Consider the following 20,707-nt stretch of genomic DNA (forward strand, 5'->3'; position numbering starts at 1 on the left):
ATCTGTCATAAATCTTTTTAAATAGTGCTGTAGGTGCTGGCAGGGGTATTGTTCTTACAGTGAAGTTGTCTTTTAAACACTGGTAAACTTTAACCAAATCCTCAAACTGGAAGTAGATATAAAATCTTAATAGCTATGTCATGATGTGTTTATACGTTCCAAAAAAAACCAGGTGAGGAGAAAGTCTGACATTCTTGCTTAATTTTGCTTTGTAGGTAGCCAGGACTTCAGAAAGCAGTCAGAAGAAACAGTTGATTGATGCTAAAACTCAAACCAAAGAATCAAGAAATAGCAATGTCACTTCTAAAAATGTCCTTAAAACCCCTTTACGGGTGGATATCACCATGGAAGAACATGATTATTGTACAACTAGCAAAAATAACAGGAAATCTGAAGCAGATCATGAGAACTCTGTAAAAGAGAGTAAGGTTCAGCAAGAAGCTACGGTCCCAAAGTCTGATTTGCATGGCAGCCTCCTTGTCTCCAGTGACGTGAGCAGTCATCCTGATTTTGATGTTTCTAAAACTACAGCTGATGTCCAGCAGGAAGTTCCAAAGGACCAGTCCTCACATTCCAAAGAACATGCCGGCGGTAGCGTACAACATACCACTTCTGTATTTCCATTTAATACCTCTGAATATCGTTTTGAATGCATCTGTGGGGAGCTTGGACTGGCTGACTGTAAAGCTCGTGTGCAGTGCCTGAAATGTCACTTATGGCAACATGCAGAATGTGTAAACTACAAAGAGGAAAACCTGAAGATCAAGCCCTTCTACTGTCCCCACTGTCTCGTGGCAATGAAACCAGTTTCCACAGGAGCAACTCTGATAATTTCTCCGAGTTCTATTTGTCATCAGTGGGTAGATGAGATCAACAGGCATGTAAGATCATCATCTCTTCGAGTTCTGGTAAGGTTATGTCAGTTCATATTTTGTAGAGTTATTTTATTAAGGCTCGGGGCTTCCTGTTTGACACTGTGTTAAGTAAAATTCAGAGGTTCTTTGTGCTCTGTGTCAGACCTCTGTTTCCTGCTATGAGGCCTATCCTTTGGCAACACACGGTGCATTTGTGTCCCAGAAAGACTGTCTGCATTTAGTTCTTCATTTTTTTCCTTATCAGTTGGTCACTGGGAGATGATACAGTGGACTAGATATCTTTATCAAACGAAAGCAGATTTTGAGCAGTTGCAACAACAGGTGGTTTCTGAGAGGGAAGGCTGCTTGTGTTTTGGTTTTTTTTCCTGAAAGATTACCAAGGAACTTAGAAAGGCCTAACTATGGGTGTTTTGGCAGTGTCAAGTCTCACTGTACATTTGCAGCCAAGCATCTCTCTGGCAGTTGCTTCTCATTTTGTTCTAGATATAAACAAATGTTTTGGTAGGTAAAGAGTGTACTGTACTCTTGAATTTCTGTTTCTTAGGCTTTACAAAAAAGTCTTGGGCCTTGGTATTTATTGAGAATAACACCATTATGACTTGGGTGTTGCCTCTATAACATCTACCATATTTATTAGAATATTGCTTATCTGGAGACCTTGTATTGTCCTTTTACTTGATTTCTAATAGCTCTATCCCTAAAACAAACCTAATTATACATATAGTAACTATGGGTCTATACGATGTTTTAAATGCAGTTAACACAGTATTCAAGGGTAGCCATTGTCCTTTATTAATGATGTAGTCAAATTTTGTCCTTCATAGTTTTAGTAGACAAGAACCTTTGTAATGATACAGTGCATTGAGAACCGTAGATCCCTAATATTTTGAATAAAATAACAGTAGTACTAGTAGATTGATAAAGAGAGGAGGATTTGTGTTCAGGGATATATCTGATACCTTCAGTTATCCTGCATAGATACCCAATGCATAAAAGAATTCTAGGCCTCCAGTAAGCCATTTGTGTGAGCAGTCTAATTAGCTTTAGTGCAGCAACTAACAAATGTGTAAAACTTGCACAGTTTTCGTAGGACCCAGTCCAAGTTTTATACCAGCTTTGATGAAAACTGTCAGAAATAGACTTATGTGGTAACAGTAAAATAGCTTAAATACTGAATGTTAGTACTTTAAGCTGTGTGACACCTTCCATTCTAAGACAGTTTTCATTTTCTTTTAACTGCCAACTGTAAGTCATCCAGACTTGCTTTCAGTGTTGCTTCAAAATGAAAATTTGTTGGGCTTTTCTCCGTAAAGTTAAAACGAAAATAGTGCAGGTGTTCCAAAGAACCAGTTTCCCATCTTAACAGGTCTTATATTGCATGTGAAGAGTGTTTTTTATTCTTCCAACTGCTTACAACCCATGGGAAATTCTAATGGTTTTATGTAACAGAGCAAGGAATTAAAATTTATCAGTAGGTCTTGCTTTGTGGCAGGTTGTCTTTTCCTGCTGCTGTGAAAACAACCAAAACTTGGCCAAGTTTTAAACCTCCAGAAAATCTGTTCATAAATACTTGAAAAAGATCATTAGAGTTTGACAGCTATTTTTTTTTCTCTTAACAATTGCTTCAGCAAGCATGCTCTTGTGTTTCTTCGTTCCCCCCCCGCCTTCTCTCTATCTTTCATGTGCATTGACCTGGTGGCACATGCCCTGTCATCACACTCTGGAGCTGAACAGAAATTTTCTGCAAGTGTTTCTTTCAGTTGACAGAAACATTATTGTCATAATGCACAACTATAGAGGAAGATTATTACTGGAAGAAAAAGTACAGTTAACAATGAAATCAACAGCGAAATCATGTGCTGATCAAGGGGTAAATAGCCAGGGAAATCAACTAAGGTTTTATAGGGTCACCTTAATTTTGGTATTTTTGACTACTAGTTGCATGAATTAAGAGAACATTAAAGTTAGTGACACTGAGGGACTGAAAGATGGTGTGATTTTCTTAAATGGTAAATGTGTTTGTAGGTAGTTGCAGATGAACACTAAGCAAGATGGTCCATTCTTATATAATAAATCATGAACTCGCAGAATGAGAGAGGAATAGAAATATGCTAGCTCTTTGAAGATGAGATTAGAACGTAGATATTTTTCTTAAAAATATAGGGATATTCCTTTATCTGTCAGAAGAAAGCCATATCTATTTTAATATTGTAATTAAAATACAGATCTAGATGAGTGGTAAGAAGTAGCTGATGATAAAATTCTTTACGTAAGCAATTGATACCTATAATTTTGAGGTAAGTTCCTGAGGTCTATTTGGAAGCAAGAGAAAAAGTTTGTGTAGAAGGGGAAAAAGGCAATTGATACATAGCTTTGGTAATAATTGTTCTTAGTAGCTAAAAATCCTGGAGATTGAAAAACATTTCTAAAAATATATTTTGATTGCGTACAGTACCCCACATTATTTGAAATTTTAACATGTTTTGGTGTTGTAAGAATATTGGGACTCACACTATGTGCTGTATTTATTTTCTTTAGATACAGAACACTACCATGGGGAAGCATGTAGTAAAATGGTTGGTTTAGCTTGTTAATTTTTTTCAAACTGCTGTATGTTTCTGAAAGGATTATGCTTAAAATGATGAGGGAGATAAGAGAAATACTTCCAATATTAGAACAAATGTCAATATGAAAGGTTTGTAATAATATTCCGTTGCTGCACAGGGATTGTTTCTTTCTAGGGTATTCTTTCTATCTCACGAGTCTCTGTAAAGGTCCTTTTTGTGGATAAAACATTACCCAGAGTATCATTTCTGTTTTTTAAATACTTCATTTCATACTTCTGTCTTTGCCTTATCATCCATGAAATTTTTGGGGTGATGAGGAGAAAGGTAATGCATCTGTATAAAGGAGAGGAGAGGACTGGACATGTAATGCTGAGTTATGTAATATTGCTCCATGCAACGTTACAGAATGCTTAATCTTGCAAACAACTGGTGCAACAAATAACTGTTGCAGAAAATACTGAAGTCATCTTTTTTTCAAAGGAAAAAAAAAATGTTTTGTGAAGATATAAATGATCGTACATAAAAATTTTACATCAACGTTTACATTGCATTTATTATCTGTGTTACTTGTATGGAGTTCCTACCGTGCTACTGTATGAATACAGGTTTTATGAGTAGTTTCATATTACATGAGCAATAATGCTAAAAGCATGCGTGTATTAAGCTGTCCTGGTATTTTTGCATTTTTATTAAAGTATTTCTTACCTTCCTTCTTTGCTGTTGTGCTACTGAATACAAATCTGTGTAGGTGTATCAAGGTGTGAAGAAGCATGGCTTTTTGCAGCCACACATGTTGGCAGAGCAGGAGGTGGTTATCACAACATACGATGTCCTCCGCTCTGAACTGAACTATGTAGATATACCCCACAGTAACAGTGAAGATGGGCGCCGTTTCCGGAACCAGAAGCGGTACATGGCCATCCCAAGCCCCTTAGTAGCAGTGGAGTGGTGGAGGATCTGCCTTGATGAAGCACAAATGGTTGAATGCACTACTGCAAAGGTATGACATTCCCAGTCGTGCATTTATTTAACTTGAAAAGGTTTTGACAAGCTAATTGTAAATAATACAATATACTTCCCTCTCCCCCTCTTAACGTTCACTGCACTCAGGTAATTTGCCCTTGTAGCTTGTTCTTCAGAAGTGAATTTTCTGTTGGAGATATTTACTATTAAATGGTTCTCCTGCTGGAATTTTGGCAGACTGAAGTACATCCAGCTCAAAAAACACTTAACATAATCTATACAGACAGTTTAAAGAACTAGGTCATTGTGTTGTATATGGTGTTTGATAGTTTCAAACAAGACACTAGCCTGTTCAGTGACATGGTTCAGAGGCATAGATACGTCCTTTGGCTCTAGAAGCTAAAATAGTCAGCAGTCTGTCTGCAGACTCTAGGGCTGCAGTCTGCAAAGGGAGATTATTTTAATTAGCATTTGTCCAGTCTTTTTGCCCGAGACAGGAAGACAAAAATGCTGCTTACATAATGGCTTATTGGCTTTAATTTTTAATTTTTTTTTTTACATACTGTTTCTTTTGCTCAGTGTTTGCCTTTTGTGAACACTTAATTGCACTTGATTACTTGGAAGTAGATACGGCTTTTATCAACTTGCAGTTATCTTCAAAAAAGCTCAATAACTTTATATACATTTTTATGATATGTTGTACCAAAGCTCTGCTTATAGGTTTGCTAATTTTACATACTGAAAAGATCTTCATACTTCTTAAAAATAAGGTCCACGTGTTTTCAGACTGTGTTCTACTCTGTCATTATTTTTCCTTTCCTGTCATTGGTTCTGTCACCTTTTGCTAGGCTGCTGAAATGGCACTCCGGTTAAGTGGAATCAACCGCTGGTGTGTCAGTGGCACTCCTGTGCAGCGAGGATTAGAAGGTGAGATTTTATGTAGCGGTATCATCTGTGGGTTTTCCCTGTGCTGATAATTAGGCGGTGGTTTGAAACACTTAAAATGTCTGCTAGTTTTGCCCTGAATTCATTGGGTACTCTGACTAAGCCATAAACCTTAGCCATGTAATAAAGCCATCAATAAATGTATCAATATAAAAATTGCAGAGCTGAAATCTCCTTATCTCCCCGAGTTAGGTGATGAACACTTTGGAGAGTAGAGAAGCTGTATGTCAAACAGCTGACTCGAGTCTGTTCTTCAGTTTTCACTTAGCACAGTGGGTAGATATTAACCCCTCTTTATTTCAGCTCAAGATAGTTTGCTCTGGTTACAGAATCCTTCTACCTGTCAAATACAGCAAACAAAGCTGTATTTTTGCATAGCCCTGTAGGAAATACTGTGGGCATCAACTGCTATGAACACAAATTCTAAAAATCGTACTATAAAGCTTTATGAAACTGTCTTGAGTCCTTATGTAAGGACTTAATGAATTGAGATGGTAGAGTAGAGAGCTATATGTTAGCAGGTGTCAATTATCTTGTCTTTTTCTGACGTACTCAGTTTCTGTAGACAGGCTTTAGGCAGAGAGAGGAAAAAAAAAAAGAAAGGGAACTGTCTAACTTCTTTATCTCCCTGTGTTCTTTGATAATTTAGAAATGTGCGGTACACATTGAGGCAGTGAGTTTGAAAGTGGATAAATCACTGTAAGCGTTTGTGTGTGTATTTTTGAATTCTTGTTCAGATACCAAACTCTTAGAAAAGTCAATATTGTAGATTAATTCATTTTGGAGTTGTAGACTAAATTTATAAATAAACACAATAGTTGTGAGAATACATAGGTAATAAAGCAAACACTGTAGAAAGAAGTGACTGATTTGACTATCATGATTAACTTGTTCAAGTCCTTAAGTGTGATGGTGTTGATTTAATACGTATCTGAAATGTCAAGTTGTCCATAATAACATGTTGGCCAGGTGCTTAGGCTGCACTGAGGCAGCCCCCATCACGTAGGGGACAAAAACCGCTGCCTAATGTGAATCTGTGCCGCTGCTTCTGTATTAAAGTGGGATAGGACCTCTGGGTAAACAATGGCTTCCTGCAGAGAAATGATTCCCAGGATTTTTCTTCCTCTGGCCTATGATGTATTTGGTGAATGTCTTTTGGCTCTCAGCTGAATAACAAAATTACCATAAAGCTAACAGAATAAAGAATGTAGCCACCAGATCTTTAAGAACTATCTGTGGTACCATCATACAGTTCTATTTCTGCATTGGCCACATGCAGCATTTAAACTTGTGTTTCTCCAGTAAGATTTAGATACAAGCTTAAAGTCAGCATGTCCTTAAATTTCATCCCCAGAAATTATGGGTTTCTCAATTGGGCAGAATTAGCAAGCTGTATTTGCTCATTTAGTAAGAAAACAATTAAAGTGTGCTTTGTTAATTTTTTCTGCCTTAGTAGAAAAGTGAAAGTCTTCTGAATTGCAGTCCCGTTTAGAATGGTGGGCAACAAACAGGTGGTGCACAGCAGGCTGCGAAGTAATGATACTGAGCAATATTGTTTTAGAAAAACCTGGCAAACCCAGTTAACCATATGCAATCATGTAATTTCTGCCTCTCACCCTTGCTCTGAATAGGTTTGACTTCATCGCTCTGTTCTTCTAAACTTGAAATTAGGGAAGTGGCTCACAAACAGTTATATTCCAGCAAGTTCTATCAAAATCAACAACTAGCTAAAGTAGAGAACACCCCCACCTTCCCCCACCCAGTCCCCTGCCTCAAATTAGATATTTTAGTGAGGGAATTACTAGAAAACCAAGTGGAAAAGATAACAGCCAGAATGTAGTTGCTTTATGCCCGGTAACCTGTCTATGAAAGTTAATTTTTTTGGAGTCATAATTAAAACACAAACACTGTACTAAACCACTTTTTTTTCTTGGCAGATCTGTATGGATTAGTCCTTTTTCTTGGAGTTGATCCTTACTGGGTCAAACACTGGTGGGACCAACTTTTATATCGACCTTATTGTAGGAAAAATCCCCGGCCTCTCTACAGTCTAATTGCCAAGATAATGTGGAGATCAGCAAAGAAGGATGTGATTGACCAAGTAAATAAGTTTTGGGTTTTAAAATTCCTGAATGATATTTATCAGTGGCTTTATTTTCAAATTACTTATTTTCTTTTTTGATTGCAGATTCAAATTCCCCCTCAGACAGAAAATGTGCACTGGCTTCACTTTTCTCCTGTGGAGAGACACTTCTATCATCGCCAGCATGAGGTGTGCTGCCAGGACGCGTTGGCAAAACTTAGGAAGATTTCGGACTGGACTCTCAAGCTCAGTAGCCTGGATAGAAGGACGGTGACTTCCATTCTGTACCCTTTGCTGCGGCTGAGGCAGGCCTGCTGTCACCCACAAGCTGTTCGGGGAGAGTTCTTGCCATTACAGAAAAGGTGAATTTCTGTCACTTCCTAAATGGCTTACTTTATCCAAAGCAGAACTCTAATTGTCCCTAACAGTGCAAGACCTTGTACAGTTCTCAGACAAGCCTAATTTTAAGCTGCTTTAGTTAAATGTGCAACTGTGCTACACCAAGCTGTCTGACCTCAGAAGCTGAATAGGATACAGTGGGGTAGTTACTGTAATTCTTGTGTTAAAGAACACAGTACCTAGAGGCAGTTGTTTTTGCAGTAACATTTTAACCTTACATTGCTGGTGGATACTGGGGTGTTGTAGGTGATAGATTGGGTGTCAGACAAACCAGATTCTTTTTCAATTTTAAATAAGCCCATTGATTTTCTTTGTGTCTTAAAAAACTCACGTTCATAAATGAGAACAGCAAACAAAATGAATAAACAGAATGGAATAATTCTTTAATTCAAAGAAAATATTAATGTCAGGTTGCAGAATTTGTAAATGTAGATCCAAACTTAAAAGCTGTTCAAAATGCTTTTTCTTTTTTTTTTTTCCTTTTTTTTGCATGCTTCTGAGATCATCTTCCTCACAAGTGCCCTGCAAATACCACTTAGGTCTCAGCCTTTGTTTGACCCAAAGCATGTTGCTAGCACTTTTTGCAAAATGTAGCTGCTACTTTTTCAGTTAATTAGAGGGGGTTGTTAAAGAACAGGCTGTTTCTGTTCCAGGCTCTAGGAAAACTGTCTGTGTTGTTTTGGTTTTAAGCTACATGTAGGGAAGAGCTTAAACTTTCACCATTACCAGTGTTATTTCTACTGTCTCCTGCTCTTGTTCATCCATTCTATTCAGTCTCTTTCTATGCTTTTATGAAGTTTTGTGTCTTACTCCTTCCTCTTTCTCATGCGGGGCACCTACAGTGCCTGCCAGCTGTATTGGACTTTGCACCTACTTCAGCGGGGACCAGTGGTCAGCACTGTGCTGTAGTTCTTTCTATCCAACAGTCTCCTAGTGTAGAAGCAAGGACTCGAGCATTGGAGAAATCAATATTCCCACCAGCCCATACAAGATTATTTGCATTAAAATGAGCCAGCGGAGTACAAACGAAGCATGGAAGCTGAGCTGGATGTGCTGAGGGCGGCTTGGTACTGTGTTGATTTTGGTGGAGTGCTTGTGGAGTGACAGCCGCATAGTAACTATAGTGGAAAAAGAGCAATGAAAATTAAATTTTTTCTTAAAAACATATGCACAAAGAAAAGTTATATCCAAGCACTATTTACATAGCTCTTGTGAACCACACTTGACTGCAGGATTGCACATTCACAGAACAGAGAGAATACTTGGCTCCTGGCTTTGCTTAAATGTATGAGAAAAATTAAGACATTCAGTGCTCGGAACTTTGATGAGGAAGAGAAATTTACTGAAACAAGAAAGTTGATGCTGGAGCATATGGATAAGAGAAACTGGCCTGAAACAGGAAAGCTGAGTTTGGAGCATATTTTATGCTAGATGACTCTTTTTTTTTTTTTTTTTTTTTTTTCCCCACCCGTGTAGTGAAGGCAGTAGCTAAGAACATCTACTCAGCAAAAACATAGCCCTCAGAAGGGAGTTTTTCTAGGCTCCTCTAATTAAACTGAGTGAAAAAAACCCTTCTTTTTGTCTTAATGGATAGTCTCAGACTATGTATCAAATTGTATACTTTATATGTACATCCTTATGCTTTTATAATTTTTCTTGAATCTGCTGATGGTTTTGAAAATGAAAGGTTAGGTGGGCAGTAGTGGTAGAAGTATCAGAGTATGAGCAGCAGGTGCTATGTGTATTTGCCAGTACCTCTGCAGAATTCAGCTAGTTATAAATAGTGATTATATTGATTTAAAGCCTGCTCTACTATAACACTGTAGTGTAAACTCAAGGAACAGTCTCTGAAAATTGAAAAGTGTTGCAAGGAAAGTAAAATAAAGGCCTAGTCAAGGATACCCTGCTGGCATACCCTGGGCTCAGACTGCACAGGAATTAGTTCATCTCTTACTTTACTCCACAGCACTAAAAGGTAAATAGTAAATGCTTCTCCAGAAGGTGAATGAGGCTGAGGAGCAGGGTTTTGGGGAGGGGGTTAGTGTCTGGTCTCACAGCAGCAATTGGTCATAGAACAGTCTCAGCTCAGCTGAGGCTGTTGTTGCAGTTTACTCTCCTGTCTCTTTGCATCAGTCTTCTTACCAGCTGGATTCTTTGTCCTTTGGCCTTACTCCAAGCTATCCTTCATGCTCCTTTCTCATTTCTCTTCTTGCTTTTCCCTCCCTCTCCATTTCCTATATTTTTATGTTAAGCTAATTCTCTTCTGACTAAATTCCTCTCAAGAATTACAAGTGCTACAAACAAATGTAGAAGAGGAAGTTTAAAGTGATACTTGCTAATCTTCACTATTCTCATTCCACAGATTTTCATCTTTACCTTGACATCTTACCTGTTTTGCATGTTTAGATTGGTGGTGATGGTGAGAAATGTCACCTCTCAGCTGTTTTCATTTGAACAGCTTCTAGCAAAATGAAGTTCGTTTATGCTTGTTGCCAGTTCACCACTGTAACAGAAAGAGCAAAATATTTTGCCCTGTGAAGGATTACTTTATCTAGTTCTAATTTTCCTCTTGTTCCTTTATTTCTTTCTATTTTTAGGAGATGTCAACCTCTTGACATACTCAAGTTAGGGTAAAGCTCTAGCTGGAGGAACAGTTGACAACTAGGCGTTTGTTTATTTTTTTAATAAGTTAATTTATCTTAAATAAACATTTGCACAGTATGTTGGATGCATGGAACAATCTTTCATGCTGCACAGCATGACAGTTGTGCTTCCCTAGTGTTGTGGTTTTGTTTCAAATGTGAGCCATTTGGTGTCCATTTCAGCACCATGACCATGGAGGAACTGCTGATGTCTCTGCAGAAGAAATGTCGAACTGAGTGTGAGGAAGCTCACCGACAGTTGGTGTGTGCTCTTAACGGCTTAGCTGGTATCCATATCATTAAAGGTAAGACTGGATGGCTGTAGCTTATTCTTTACTCCTTTCAGTAGGAGATAATTATGGGCTAGATGACACCATCAAACAGTGGGGTTTTTTTTAATTCAGGGAAAAAGTGACAGTGAAATATTGGGGAACTAGAGAGGCTTGTAAGAGCGTTTGTAACAAAAACCAACATTCATTCTAGATGAGGGAGAGAAGGATAGATGTAGTTTGGTGCATCTTTGGGATTTTTCGTAGTATTTCTGGCTCTTTTGTTTTATATTCGTTCTTGATTCTACCATCTATGTGTATTGGGAGGATAAAAGAAGTCACACTTATGTAATTCTACTTAACCTGCTTTTGTTTTATCAGTGTCATGGTTTAACCCCAGCCAGCAACTAGGACCACAGAGCTGTTCACTCACTCTTCCTCCCTCCTCTGCCCTCATAGGGTAGGGAGAAGAGGGAGCAAAAGGAGAGGGGAAAAAACCCCACCTTGTGGGTTGAGATAAAGACAGTTTAATAGAACAGTAACAGAAAGGGGAAATAATGGTAAAAGAATATACAGAATAACGTGATGCAATACAATTGCTCACCATCTGATGATCGATTGCCTAGCCCATCCCTAGCAGTGATTGCAGATCCCTGCCCCCTGGCCCCAACCCCCATTTCTATACTGAGCATGATGTCTGTGGTATGGAATATTCCTTTGGCCAGCTTGTCCTGTCTGTGGTCCCTCTCAGCTTCTATGGGAAGCTGAAAAAGTCCTTGACTTACTATAAACATCACTTAGCAACAACTAAAACAATATGTGTGATCAACATTATACTCATACTAAATCCAAAACACAGCAGCTACTAGGAAGAAAATTAACTCTATCCCAGCTGAAACCAGGACAATCAGTACTGCTTTCCAGGCTTCCTTTGTGCCCCCTGCCATGCAAACCGCTGTGCTGCCTGCTATACGGCTCTGTCAATATAGATTTTGTCTGAACTGGGAGGAAAAAAAGCTTTGAATGGGAAACAAAAATAACAAAACAATAAATAATAAAACAACTTAGTCATGAATGTGAAAGAAATGCCTCTTTGCTAAGTAACAAAGTTGACAAGCTGCTTTAATATTTCCAGCTCATGTGAAAGTCTTCCTTCAAAGAAGAGAACAGGCAAACTGCCTGTTCTGTTACTTGCCGTACAGAAAGACTACATTCAGATTCTCTAGTCTGTAATTAGTAGGTTTGAAATACGTTATGATTGCAGGATGGAGATCAATTTTTTCAGATAGAATTAAGTGCTTAAAAAGACTTTCGTACAGATTAAATACTTTTAAAAATACACTAAGAGCAAGAATTAAGTTTGGCCCTTTTCAAAAAGCAGATTGGTGAAAACTGCATCAGGTGAGAAAAGCAGGACTGAGGCAGAGTTCTGGCTTATAACTTCCAGCCCCCCCCAGCATTACTGTTATGCTCAGTTGTCTTTATCAGCAAGGAGTAAAGCCATGAATTTATGGTTAGTATAATTGAAATCTTGCAGGTCTAAATGTTATTAGTCCAGATGTAATTGTTACAGGCGAAAAAAGAATAGTTATCACACTTAATTGTTTCCACTGTTTGTCCTGCTTCTATGCTTGCCGTTCTACTGTCCTTCTGGGTCCTGAGGTCAATGGTTTCATACTGGTGGTGGCAGTGCTATGGCTAGGTGTCACCACCTGGAGTTCTTCATCAGGAGTAAGGTGTTTGTGTTGGTGGTTTCTACTTTTTCACTCAAGGATCCAATTAGGGTCATTTTTATGTTTTCTAGCACACTTTTACACCTTTTTCTTTCTTCATTGGTCTGCAGCTCCACGTTAATGCCAAATTTAGTGTACATGGTGCCTTTTATGAATGTTACATACTATTTCTTTGTTCTCTTTGTTGCCCCTAAAACCAGTTTTGTCCAGCTCTAGGTCTGCATTTCTTTGACTGTGGGTGAGTTGTTTATAGCCATGGCTTCCTTATTCACTGCCAAGCCTCTGCACCATCTCTTAGCATCCCACGGCTGTACTCCTCTACACCGCATCCTGTATCTTTACTTTTCAAGGCCTCTGCTATTGTTCCTAGGCCTGTATTTCTCTACACTACATCATTGTGTTAGTTGTAAATATCTCATTCTACATAGAATAACTGCTTGTTACTGCTACCTATATAAAGCTGTGATTGTACCACACAAAGATAAACAAAAGTAAAAATAAAAAATAAATAAAAAAAAAATTAGTCATAGACACAGAGAAATTGCTGTCACAGCTAAGCCAAGTTAAAGGTCCAGGCAGGTCAAGAAAAATTCAGAGGAGGCCTGACAAGTCTCAACCTCAAGGCCTTGCAAATTCAGCACATAGCTTTGGTCCTGTTACTAGTAATGGCCATAGTGTACTGCAGGGCTACAGCCTTACAACTGGAACCTGTTTCAATGCAAGAAGCAATAAATCTTTTTGAAATAGGATTCTTACACTTCCAGATATGTAGGAAGATGATTTTTGGTTTACTCTGTTATCTGTCTTTGTACATTTCATGTCCCTGTACTTCTCCAAGTTTTTAGAGTCTTCTAAGACTGTTACTGGCTATGTAAATTTCTGTCAGTTGACACAAGAAAATAAAAATTTTTTTTTTTTTGCTGCTTTTCCATATGCAACTTCAATTTTGTCTTTCCTTTTTAGTTTATATAAGCTGTTTTCTGAGACGTGATTGTGATGTTAGAAGCTTACATCTGTAGTTATGCTCCCTGCATGTATTTAATCATTTATGCATTTCTGAAGTATGACACGACTTTCATTGTTTTCACTGAAAGAGTGAATAATGTATTTGCAGTGTGAATTTAGTAATGCATCACTGCAGTGAGTAGTAGATGATATCTTTTTTTTTTTTGTAGTGCAACATTTGAGATTTTTGGGACTTACGCAACCGTGAATACATATTTTTAGATCAGGAAGTCTACAGATCTTGCAGTCACAAAAGATATTTAATTTGGAACCTGCTTTAGTCTTTGTAAAATATAATACTCTGTCTTTTACCAGGTTTGGTTTTTTTGGGGGGGAGGGGACAAGGAATGTATAGGAAAGATTTGCTTGAAGACAAGCAGATATTAAATAGTCTCTCTGAAAGCATCTTATTATGTAACAAGTGATGGCCAGTCATGGCTGGCTGTATATTTTAAAAAAACAACACAATATATGTATGTGTATGTTTTTGTTATTCTTTTTTAATTCAGGAGAATATGCACTGGCTGCAGAGCTGTACAGAGAAGTGTTACGATCATCTGAAGAGCACAAAGAAAAGCTCAAAACAGATTCCTTGCAAGTGAGTGAGCATGCAAATGTAAACAGACGTAGTTAAGAACTGGAATACTTTAGATTTAGTTTAACAGGTCAGTCTTTTCTTCCTCCCAGTGGTGCGCTGAATTATTTTTTCAGCCTGCTGTCACTGTCATAATGTTTAGATAGGAATCTGTCTCGTGACCTTCACGTTTCTCTTTTTTATCTTAAAAGCTACTGTATTTCTAAAAACTCTTGCTTGTGAGTCTTCATGGTATGCCAGAAGCAGTGTATGATCTCCACCTGCTGTTCTGCAATAAATTAACACGCTGAATTCCTAGACTTGTGTATGTGACTGCTCACGTTAATGGTACTATATTACATCCTGTGAATACAGGATGCGGGGTTTGCATTGAGAATGATATTAACGTGTCAAATGAAAGAGAATAATAAAATTGTTGCACTGCGTAAGATGTTCTCTGAAAGGGCATCAAAACATGAAAAAGAATCAAAGTTAATTTTTTGTTCAGGAAATATATTAATACATTTTGAATACTACATTAAAAATATTATTTTTCCTGATAAAAAAACAGTGGCTCTGTAAGTGACATCTTTATATTTCTTCAAGAAATATCAGTTCTAAATCGACCAAAATTATCTTCAGCATATAAGAAGTCATTAGTTGTCTATTTCTTTTCTTTGCTTGCTTCACTAAGTTCTTTTCTGATTATCTTGTGTATGGTCATGTGATGGTTCTGTTGCCCTTCTTTGATCCTTCTTTCTCCTTTGTGACTTCACAGAGGCATTTTTCACTTAGCATAGCCATATAGCATAGCATAAACTGGTTAAGCTACTCGTAACAAGATTGTTAATTAAGATGTCTTACTGGATTATGCAATCCAATAAAGCTTTTCTTTTTTCCCCAAAATGTGCACTGCTTAATATTGTCTTTGTGTAGTAAAACTGAACTTCTGTTGAGTACTTCCCAGTTGTGTAGGCTTAGCTCTTGAAGACATTGCCCAGCCACTGCTCTCCAGTGCTCTTCAGTGGCTGAGAGAGAGTAATAAGCAAAGGTGAAGTAAATCCAGGAGATGAGAAAGGCATGAATTCTTGATAGTGAAAGTTATTAGTATGAGGGTTCAGGAGATATGCAGGCAGCAAAATATTAGGGGTCTGGTTTGGGATATGTGGGGTGAACCTAGGGAAGAGAAATAGACTTGCCTCATTAACGATCAAGCTTATTTTCCCTAAACATAAATAAAAAGGTAATGTTTTATTCAGTCATCTTTTATTTCAGAAAAGCAAAAAATAAGAAAAATCTTTGAAGATTTTGGCAGCTGATTTTTTCGTTATACTTCATTTTGCTTTAGACAGGTGAAGTGAACTGTCTCCTTATAATGTTCTGAAAGGTATTTACAAAAGATTGTGCTCTGAGATAAATAAGTTGTTTTCCATGACATCAGGAGCTGTTTTAATTAGGTGGGTGAGTACAGGACAGAATCTGATGTCTTGGAATCAAACTTTACTGCTGGTTTGTTTTTGAGGTGTTGAAGAAGATCTTCTAATTTTTCATTTCCTACCTCAGTAAAATGAGGAAAAGAATGTTGGTTTTCTTTATAAGATGCTTCCAGGTTAACAGAGGGGAAAAAACCCACTGATTTTAAATGAATACTAATTTTTTGCTGTAAGCTTTCGTTGGTGTTTAAAATTTCATGTCACAGATGTTGCAATGTATTTTTTCATGATTGCTGTTGACTTTGTGTATACTTAGAGACTTCATTCTACACACAACTTGATGGAATTGTTGTTGGCAAAGCACCCAGGAATTCCCCCAACTTTGCGTGATAGCCGACTTGCAGAGGAGGTAAACATTGTTCATTTTTATATAAATACATTTTGAAGAGCACCTTTTTATTTGTTTTATCCTTCAATATATTCTCTAACTAAAGATATAACGTTAAATAGCTTTGAAGTTAACTACGCACATTTCCTTTCAGGTTAGTAAAATAAAGAGTTGTGTAGCATGTGAGATGAGAGCAGAAATGTCCAGTAAAATGCTGCTGTTCTGAATCCTTGTGATCTCTGTTATGTTGTGAGTGTGTTTAATGGAAGTTATGTGATGGTGATTAGTATCTGTCTTATTATTTGGATATCTTGTGATATTTTATAATTTTTATGCAGATTCTATGCAAAGGTAGCATTTTTTTCTGTTTCATTGAGAGTTGTTCTCTTCAATATTTAAAGAAGTTTCTACTTGCCTTTATAGAAATACTGCCCTTTTTTTTTATTAGCCTATAACTCTAGCAATTTTTTGAATATTTCCTTCTCCTGACATTATTGTAAAGAGGAGCATCAGAAAATTTGTATTTTGCTTATAAATGTGAAGCAAAGATTGTTCTTCATAGCTATCTTTTGCCAGTAGCTCATCCAAATACCTAAGTCTTGTCCGCTCCTGGTAAATTGAGTTCCATCTGTAACAATAATATAATTAGCTCAATAGAAGCAAACAAAAAGAAGAAAGACTTAACCTAAAATGGACAAAATAAAGTTATGTTTATCTAGTGAAATCAGAATGTAATGGTGAAAGATACATATGTGTGCCAATGTTACTTGTAAGAAATATAAGTTAGTTGTTCATCACTTTTTAAAATATTGAATAAACTGGTACTGATTATATTGTGGAAACACCTGCATACCAAGAGGGTATGTCAGAAATATTTTTTATTAAAAAAATTATACCCAATGGAACTAATAATAATAATAAAATTTAAACGCTTCTTGTTATTTTATGGATAAGTTTTATAAGTAGGTAAGTTAAATTGTCCTTTTTTCAGATTGTTCTAGGATCTTTTTATTGTTTCCTTATTCAGCACACTATTTTAATGTACAGTGGAGTAAGAATTATGATTTAAATTCCAGTTCCTTTTTGTAATGCAGTGTATTCCTGTTGTATTGTTTGGGCTTGTCTAAAAGTAAAATTGCATAGTTGGCATTTTTGTCGTAGTTTGTCTTAAATGTTTTTTGGGCTTACCAGTTGCTAGATTCTAGAGAAACAAATAATGCTAAATATTGCTTTCTAGTGAAAGTGGGTAATATGTAGTCAGTAACCATTTTAAAACATGGTAGCTGGGATGGTTTTGCGTTTTCAATTATTCCTCGTAAATGAGTTGTGTGTAATTTAAGCTCATGCTTCCATACAGGCAGAACAACTTCGGCAGCATTATATGAGTAAATCCAATGCAGAAGTTGCAGAAGCCCATCAGGCCTTGCAGCCAGTTTTTCAGACCATTCGGGAGCTCCAGAGAAAGGCAGGTACCTCTTGCATATTTGGTCTCTGAACTTTGCGATTTTTTTGAAATACTATTTTAATCTGTTTATCCAGAACTCCAGGTGTTTATTATCTCTAACAGCTCTCTGAAGACCTATTTGGACACAGCCCCAAAACATATTCTGTGTTCCCCGCATAAAGGCACACAGTACTTGATGTACAGCTGACTAAAACCAGAAGTACATGGTGGGATGATTCTAGTAAAGTTTAACACCATGCTTGATTTTTATATTAACTGTGCTTTACATGTAATTTTGGTAAGTAAGTTGTATGTTATGACCTTGCATGTTGGTGTATCAGATGGTATTTCAGTTACTTTAAAAGGAACTGTTCTTGGACGTGTGTTTAGTCATTGTGCTTAAGGCTTAATTGTGTTTAATCAATGTGACAATTCAGATTTCATGAGAAGGTGCAAATCCTTAATGAAGTGATGAACATCTGAGTTAAAATGCTGCTTCTCACTTGGATAATAATAAAAAAATGGGGGCAAATGGCAATGAGGAAGTAAACTTCTGCATCTTCTTTCACCTTTTAAAATTATAAGGTTTACTTCACTGTTGCTCTTAATTTCACCAAGAGCTTGCTTTCTCTGATTAAACCGTCCTTTTATTAGGGGATTGGAGCATCTCCCTTATGAGGAAAGGCTGAGAGAGCTGGGACTCTTTAGCCTGGAGAAGAGAAGGCTGAGGGGAGACCTTATTAATGCCTATAAGTATCTCAAGGGTGGGTTGAAGGAGGAGGGAGCCAGACTCTTTTCAGTGGTTCCCAGTGACAGGACGAGGGGCAACGGGCACAAGCTGGAACATAGGAGGTTCCACTCGAATATGAGGAAGAATTTCTTCACGGTGAGGGTGACAGAGCCCTGGAACAGGCTGCCCAGGGAGGTTGTGGAGTCCCCTTCTTTGGAGATTTTCAAGACCCGCCTGGATGCAGTCCTGAGTAGCATTCTCTAAGCAATCCTGCTTCAGCAGGGGAGTTGGACTAGATGATCTATACGGTCCCTTCCAACTCTAAAACAATTCAGTGAAATTCAGTGAAATTTATCTCTTTTTGAGAGAGGAAACTTTGAGATTACGATGTCTCTATGTGGCTATTCTGTGTTCATGGCCTCGGTGAATCTAACTCTACTGAAGCAATTTGAAGGTGTGGAAGTAGATGGGAATGTAGAAAACTTCTTGATCGTGTGTTTACTTAAACAGGAAAGGGATATTTTTTTAAGCATACTGTCATCTTCCACTTTTTAGGACTTCACCAGTCTCTGTTTGAGTGTGGCCTGAAGAGCTATATAAGCCTCTGCTGCAATGAGGAAAGTGGTTGTTTGTTGAATGTTCATGGATAAATCTGTTCTTTTGCATACAGATACATTCAGGTTCTCCTTGGTGGTTGGATGTCATCCAGACAGCAATACAGTATGCCATCGATGAAGAGCTTGTTCAACGTGTGCAAAACGAAATAACCAGCAATTACAAACAGCAGACTAATAAACTCTCCATGGCAGAGAAGTAAGAGAATAGCTAAAATAGGCTAATGAATGCAGTTAAGTCTGCTCAAATCCTCTTATCGGTTTGTGCTAACAGTTGCAATTAAATAGCAGACATTTTTGCTTCGTGTCATCTGGGCTGCAATTAAGTTTCAAAAACAGTCCCCCAAAAAGCGTAACTAGATAGAAGAATTGGAAAGAAAAGCAGGAGAATTACAGTTTTTTCCTAGACCAGCATTCTTTTAAATGTTCCTTTGCCTTATCTACTGTGGTTTTACAGTCTTCTGTACTCAGGCAACTGCTGAGCAAGAAAGATTCAAAGTTTATTGCATAAAAATAGAGTAACTTCTAAAAGAAACTGACTTGCTGAAATGGAAAGTAGGCAGATGATACCAGAAAATCCTTGTGTAACAGCATAAAATAGCATTGCTGTTTTTCTGAGCAAAGAATTTTGGTTTGGTTTCATGTTAGAGACAACAATACCACCATTGTTGTTGTGCAATTACAGAATAATGGATTATAAGGGACATCTGGAGGTCGCCTAGACCAACCCCCAGCTTATGGATCCTGGCCCATGCTCAGAGATCAGCCTGATCTCTGAGCCAAATGAAGACTGGCTAATGGTATCCTGGTTTGCATTAGACAAAGTATTGCCATCAGGCTGAGGGAGGTGATCCTTTTCATTTACTCAGTGCCAGTGAGGCCCCACTTGGATTACTCTTGTGTCCAGTTCTGGACTCTCCAGTACAACAGAGAGATGAACATTCTGTAGAGAGTCCAACAAAGGGCCAAGAAGATGATGACATGACTAGAGCACCTTTCCAGGAGGCCTAGAGACCTGAGACTGCCCAGCAGTTCAGGGCAAATTTTCTCAATGTATATAAATACCTAAAGGGAGGATGCAAAAAAGATGGAGTAGGGCTCTTTTTAGCAGCGCTCAGTGACAGCACAAGAGGCAATGTGCATGAACTGAAACACAGGAGGTTCCCTCTGAACGTCAGGAAAGTTGGGGTTTTTTTTGTTTTTTTTTTTTTTTTTTTTCCTCTGAGGGTGACTGAGCACTTGCCCAGAGAGGTTATGGAGTCTCCATCATTGTAGGTACTCAAAAGCTGTCTGGGCATGGTCCTGGGAAACCAGCTCTAGGTGACCCTGATTGAGGAGAGGGGTTGAACACAACAACCTCTAGAGGTCTCTTCCAACCTCAATCAGTCTCCGAGTCTGTGACATGAACATTTCATGGTTGTTATTTGAGAACGATGGCATCTCACTCTAGTCAAAATAAATCTGAGGAAAGGATAGTTTGCATGTTCATGCTGAGTTCATACGCCTCTGCATCTCTGTCTCTTCCATGTCATACTGGAAAAAAATTTTTTTTTTTTCAGTTGAACATTAGCTATTTAGGAAGTAGCTTTTTAGATTGTTGCTGCTTACAGGTTGTGTAACTTTGGAAAAGCTATCTGTGACTCCACTGTTTCTTTTATAAAATGGGGATAAAACATTACCTTTATTATTTTAGCATACGTGATAAAAACTTAAACAGTGCCTTATGAAGTATTACTTGTCAGTTGGGGAAGCAACAAGTGCTAATCTCTAGTTGGTTATTAGAGATGGTTAATCCAGGGTTACAGTGTGGTTTTCATAAATCTGGAATATTTGGCAACTGATAGTATTAACAACAGACTTGTGATTGCAATTTAAATTTATTTTCAGACTACTTGGTTAGGCAAACTTGCCAAACTTTAGTGGTGTTGTTAAACCTGTGCTTTTCTTGCCAGTCTTCAGAAAGAGATGTTTTGGATCAGACTTTCCATATGGGGTAGAACCACAGTCTTGTAATACACTGTCTTGTATACGAATGCCAGACCC

General features: G+C 37.7%; 1 protein-coding gene across 1 annotated transcript in view; it reads left to right on the forward strand.

Moving 5' to 3' along the window:
• The window catches only part of SHPRH (SNF2 histone linker PHD RING helicase), a 45,972-nt gene that overhangs the window by 8,604 nt on the left and 16,661 nt on the right, over window positions 1–20,707 (forward strand). The window contains exons 9-18 of the mRNA XM_074162823.1: window positions 216–908; window positions 4,191–4,442; window positions 5,254–5,332; window positions 7,288–7,451; window positions 7,539–7,795; window positions 10,658–10,779; window positions 13,991–14,079; window positions 15,805–15,897; window positions 17,234–17,341; window positions 18,721–18,863. Of these exons, the coding sequence (XP_074018924.1) occupies window positions 216–908; window positions 4,191–4,442; window positions 5,254–5,332; window positions 7,288–7,451; window positions 7,539–7,795; window positions 10,658–10,779; window positions 13,991–14,079; window positions 15,805–15,897; window positions 17,234–17,341; window positions 18,721–18,863 (2,000 nt within the window). The remainder of the gene's footprint in view (window positions 1–215; window positions 909–4,190; window positions 4,443–5,253; window positions 5,333–7,287; window positions 7,452–7,538; window positions 7,796–10,657; window positions 10,780–13,990; window positions 14,080–15,804; window positions 15,898–17,233; window positions 17,342–18,720; window positions 18,864–20,707) is intronic.

This window comes from Numenius arquata, chromosome 2 (assembly GCF_964106895.1).
Source record: "Numenius arquata chromosome 2, bNumArq3.hap1.1, whole genome shotgun sequence".
NCBI classification, from domain to species: Eukaryota; Metazoa; Chordata; class Aves; order Charadriiformes; family Scolopacidae; genus Numenius; species Numenius arquata.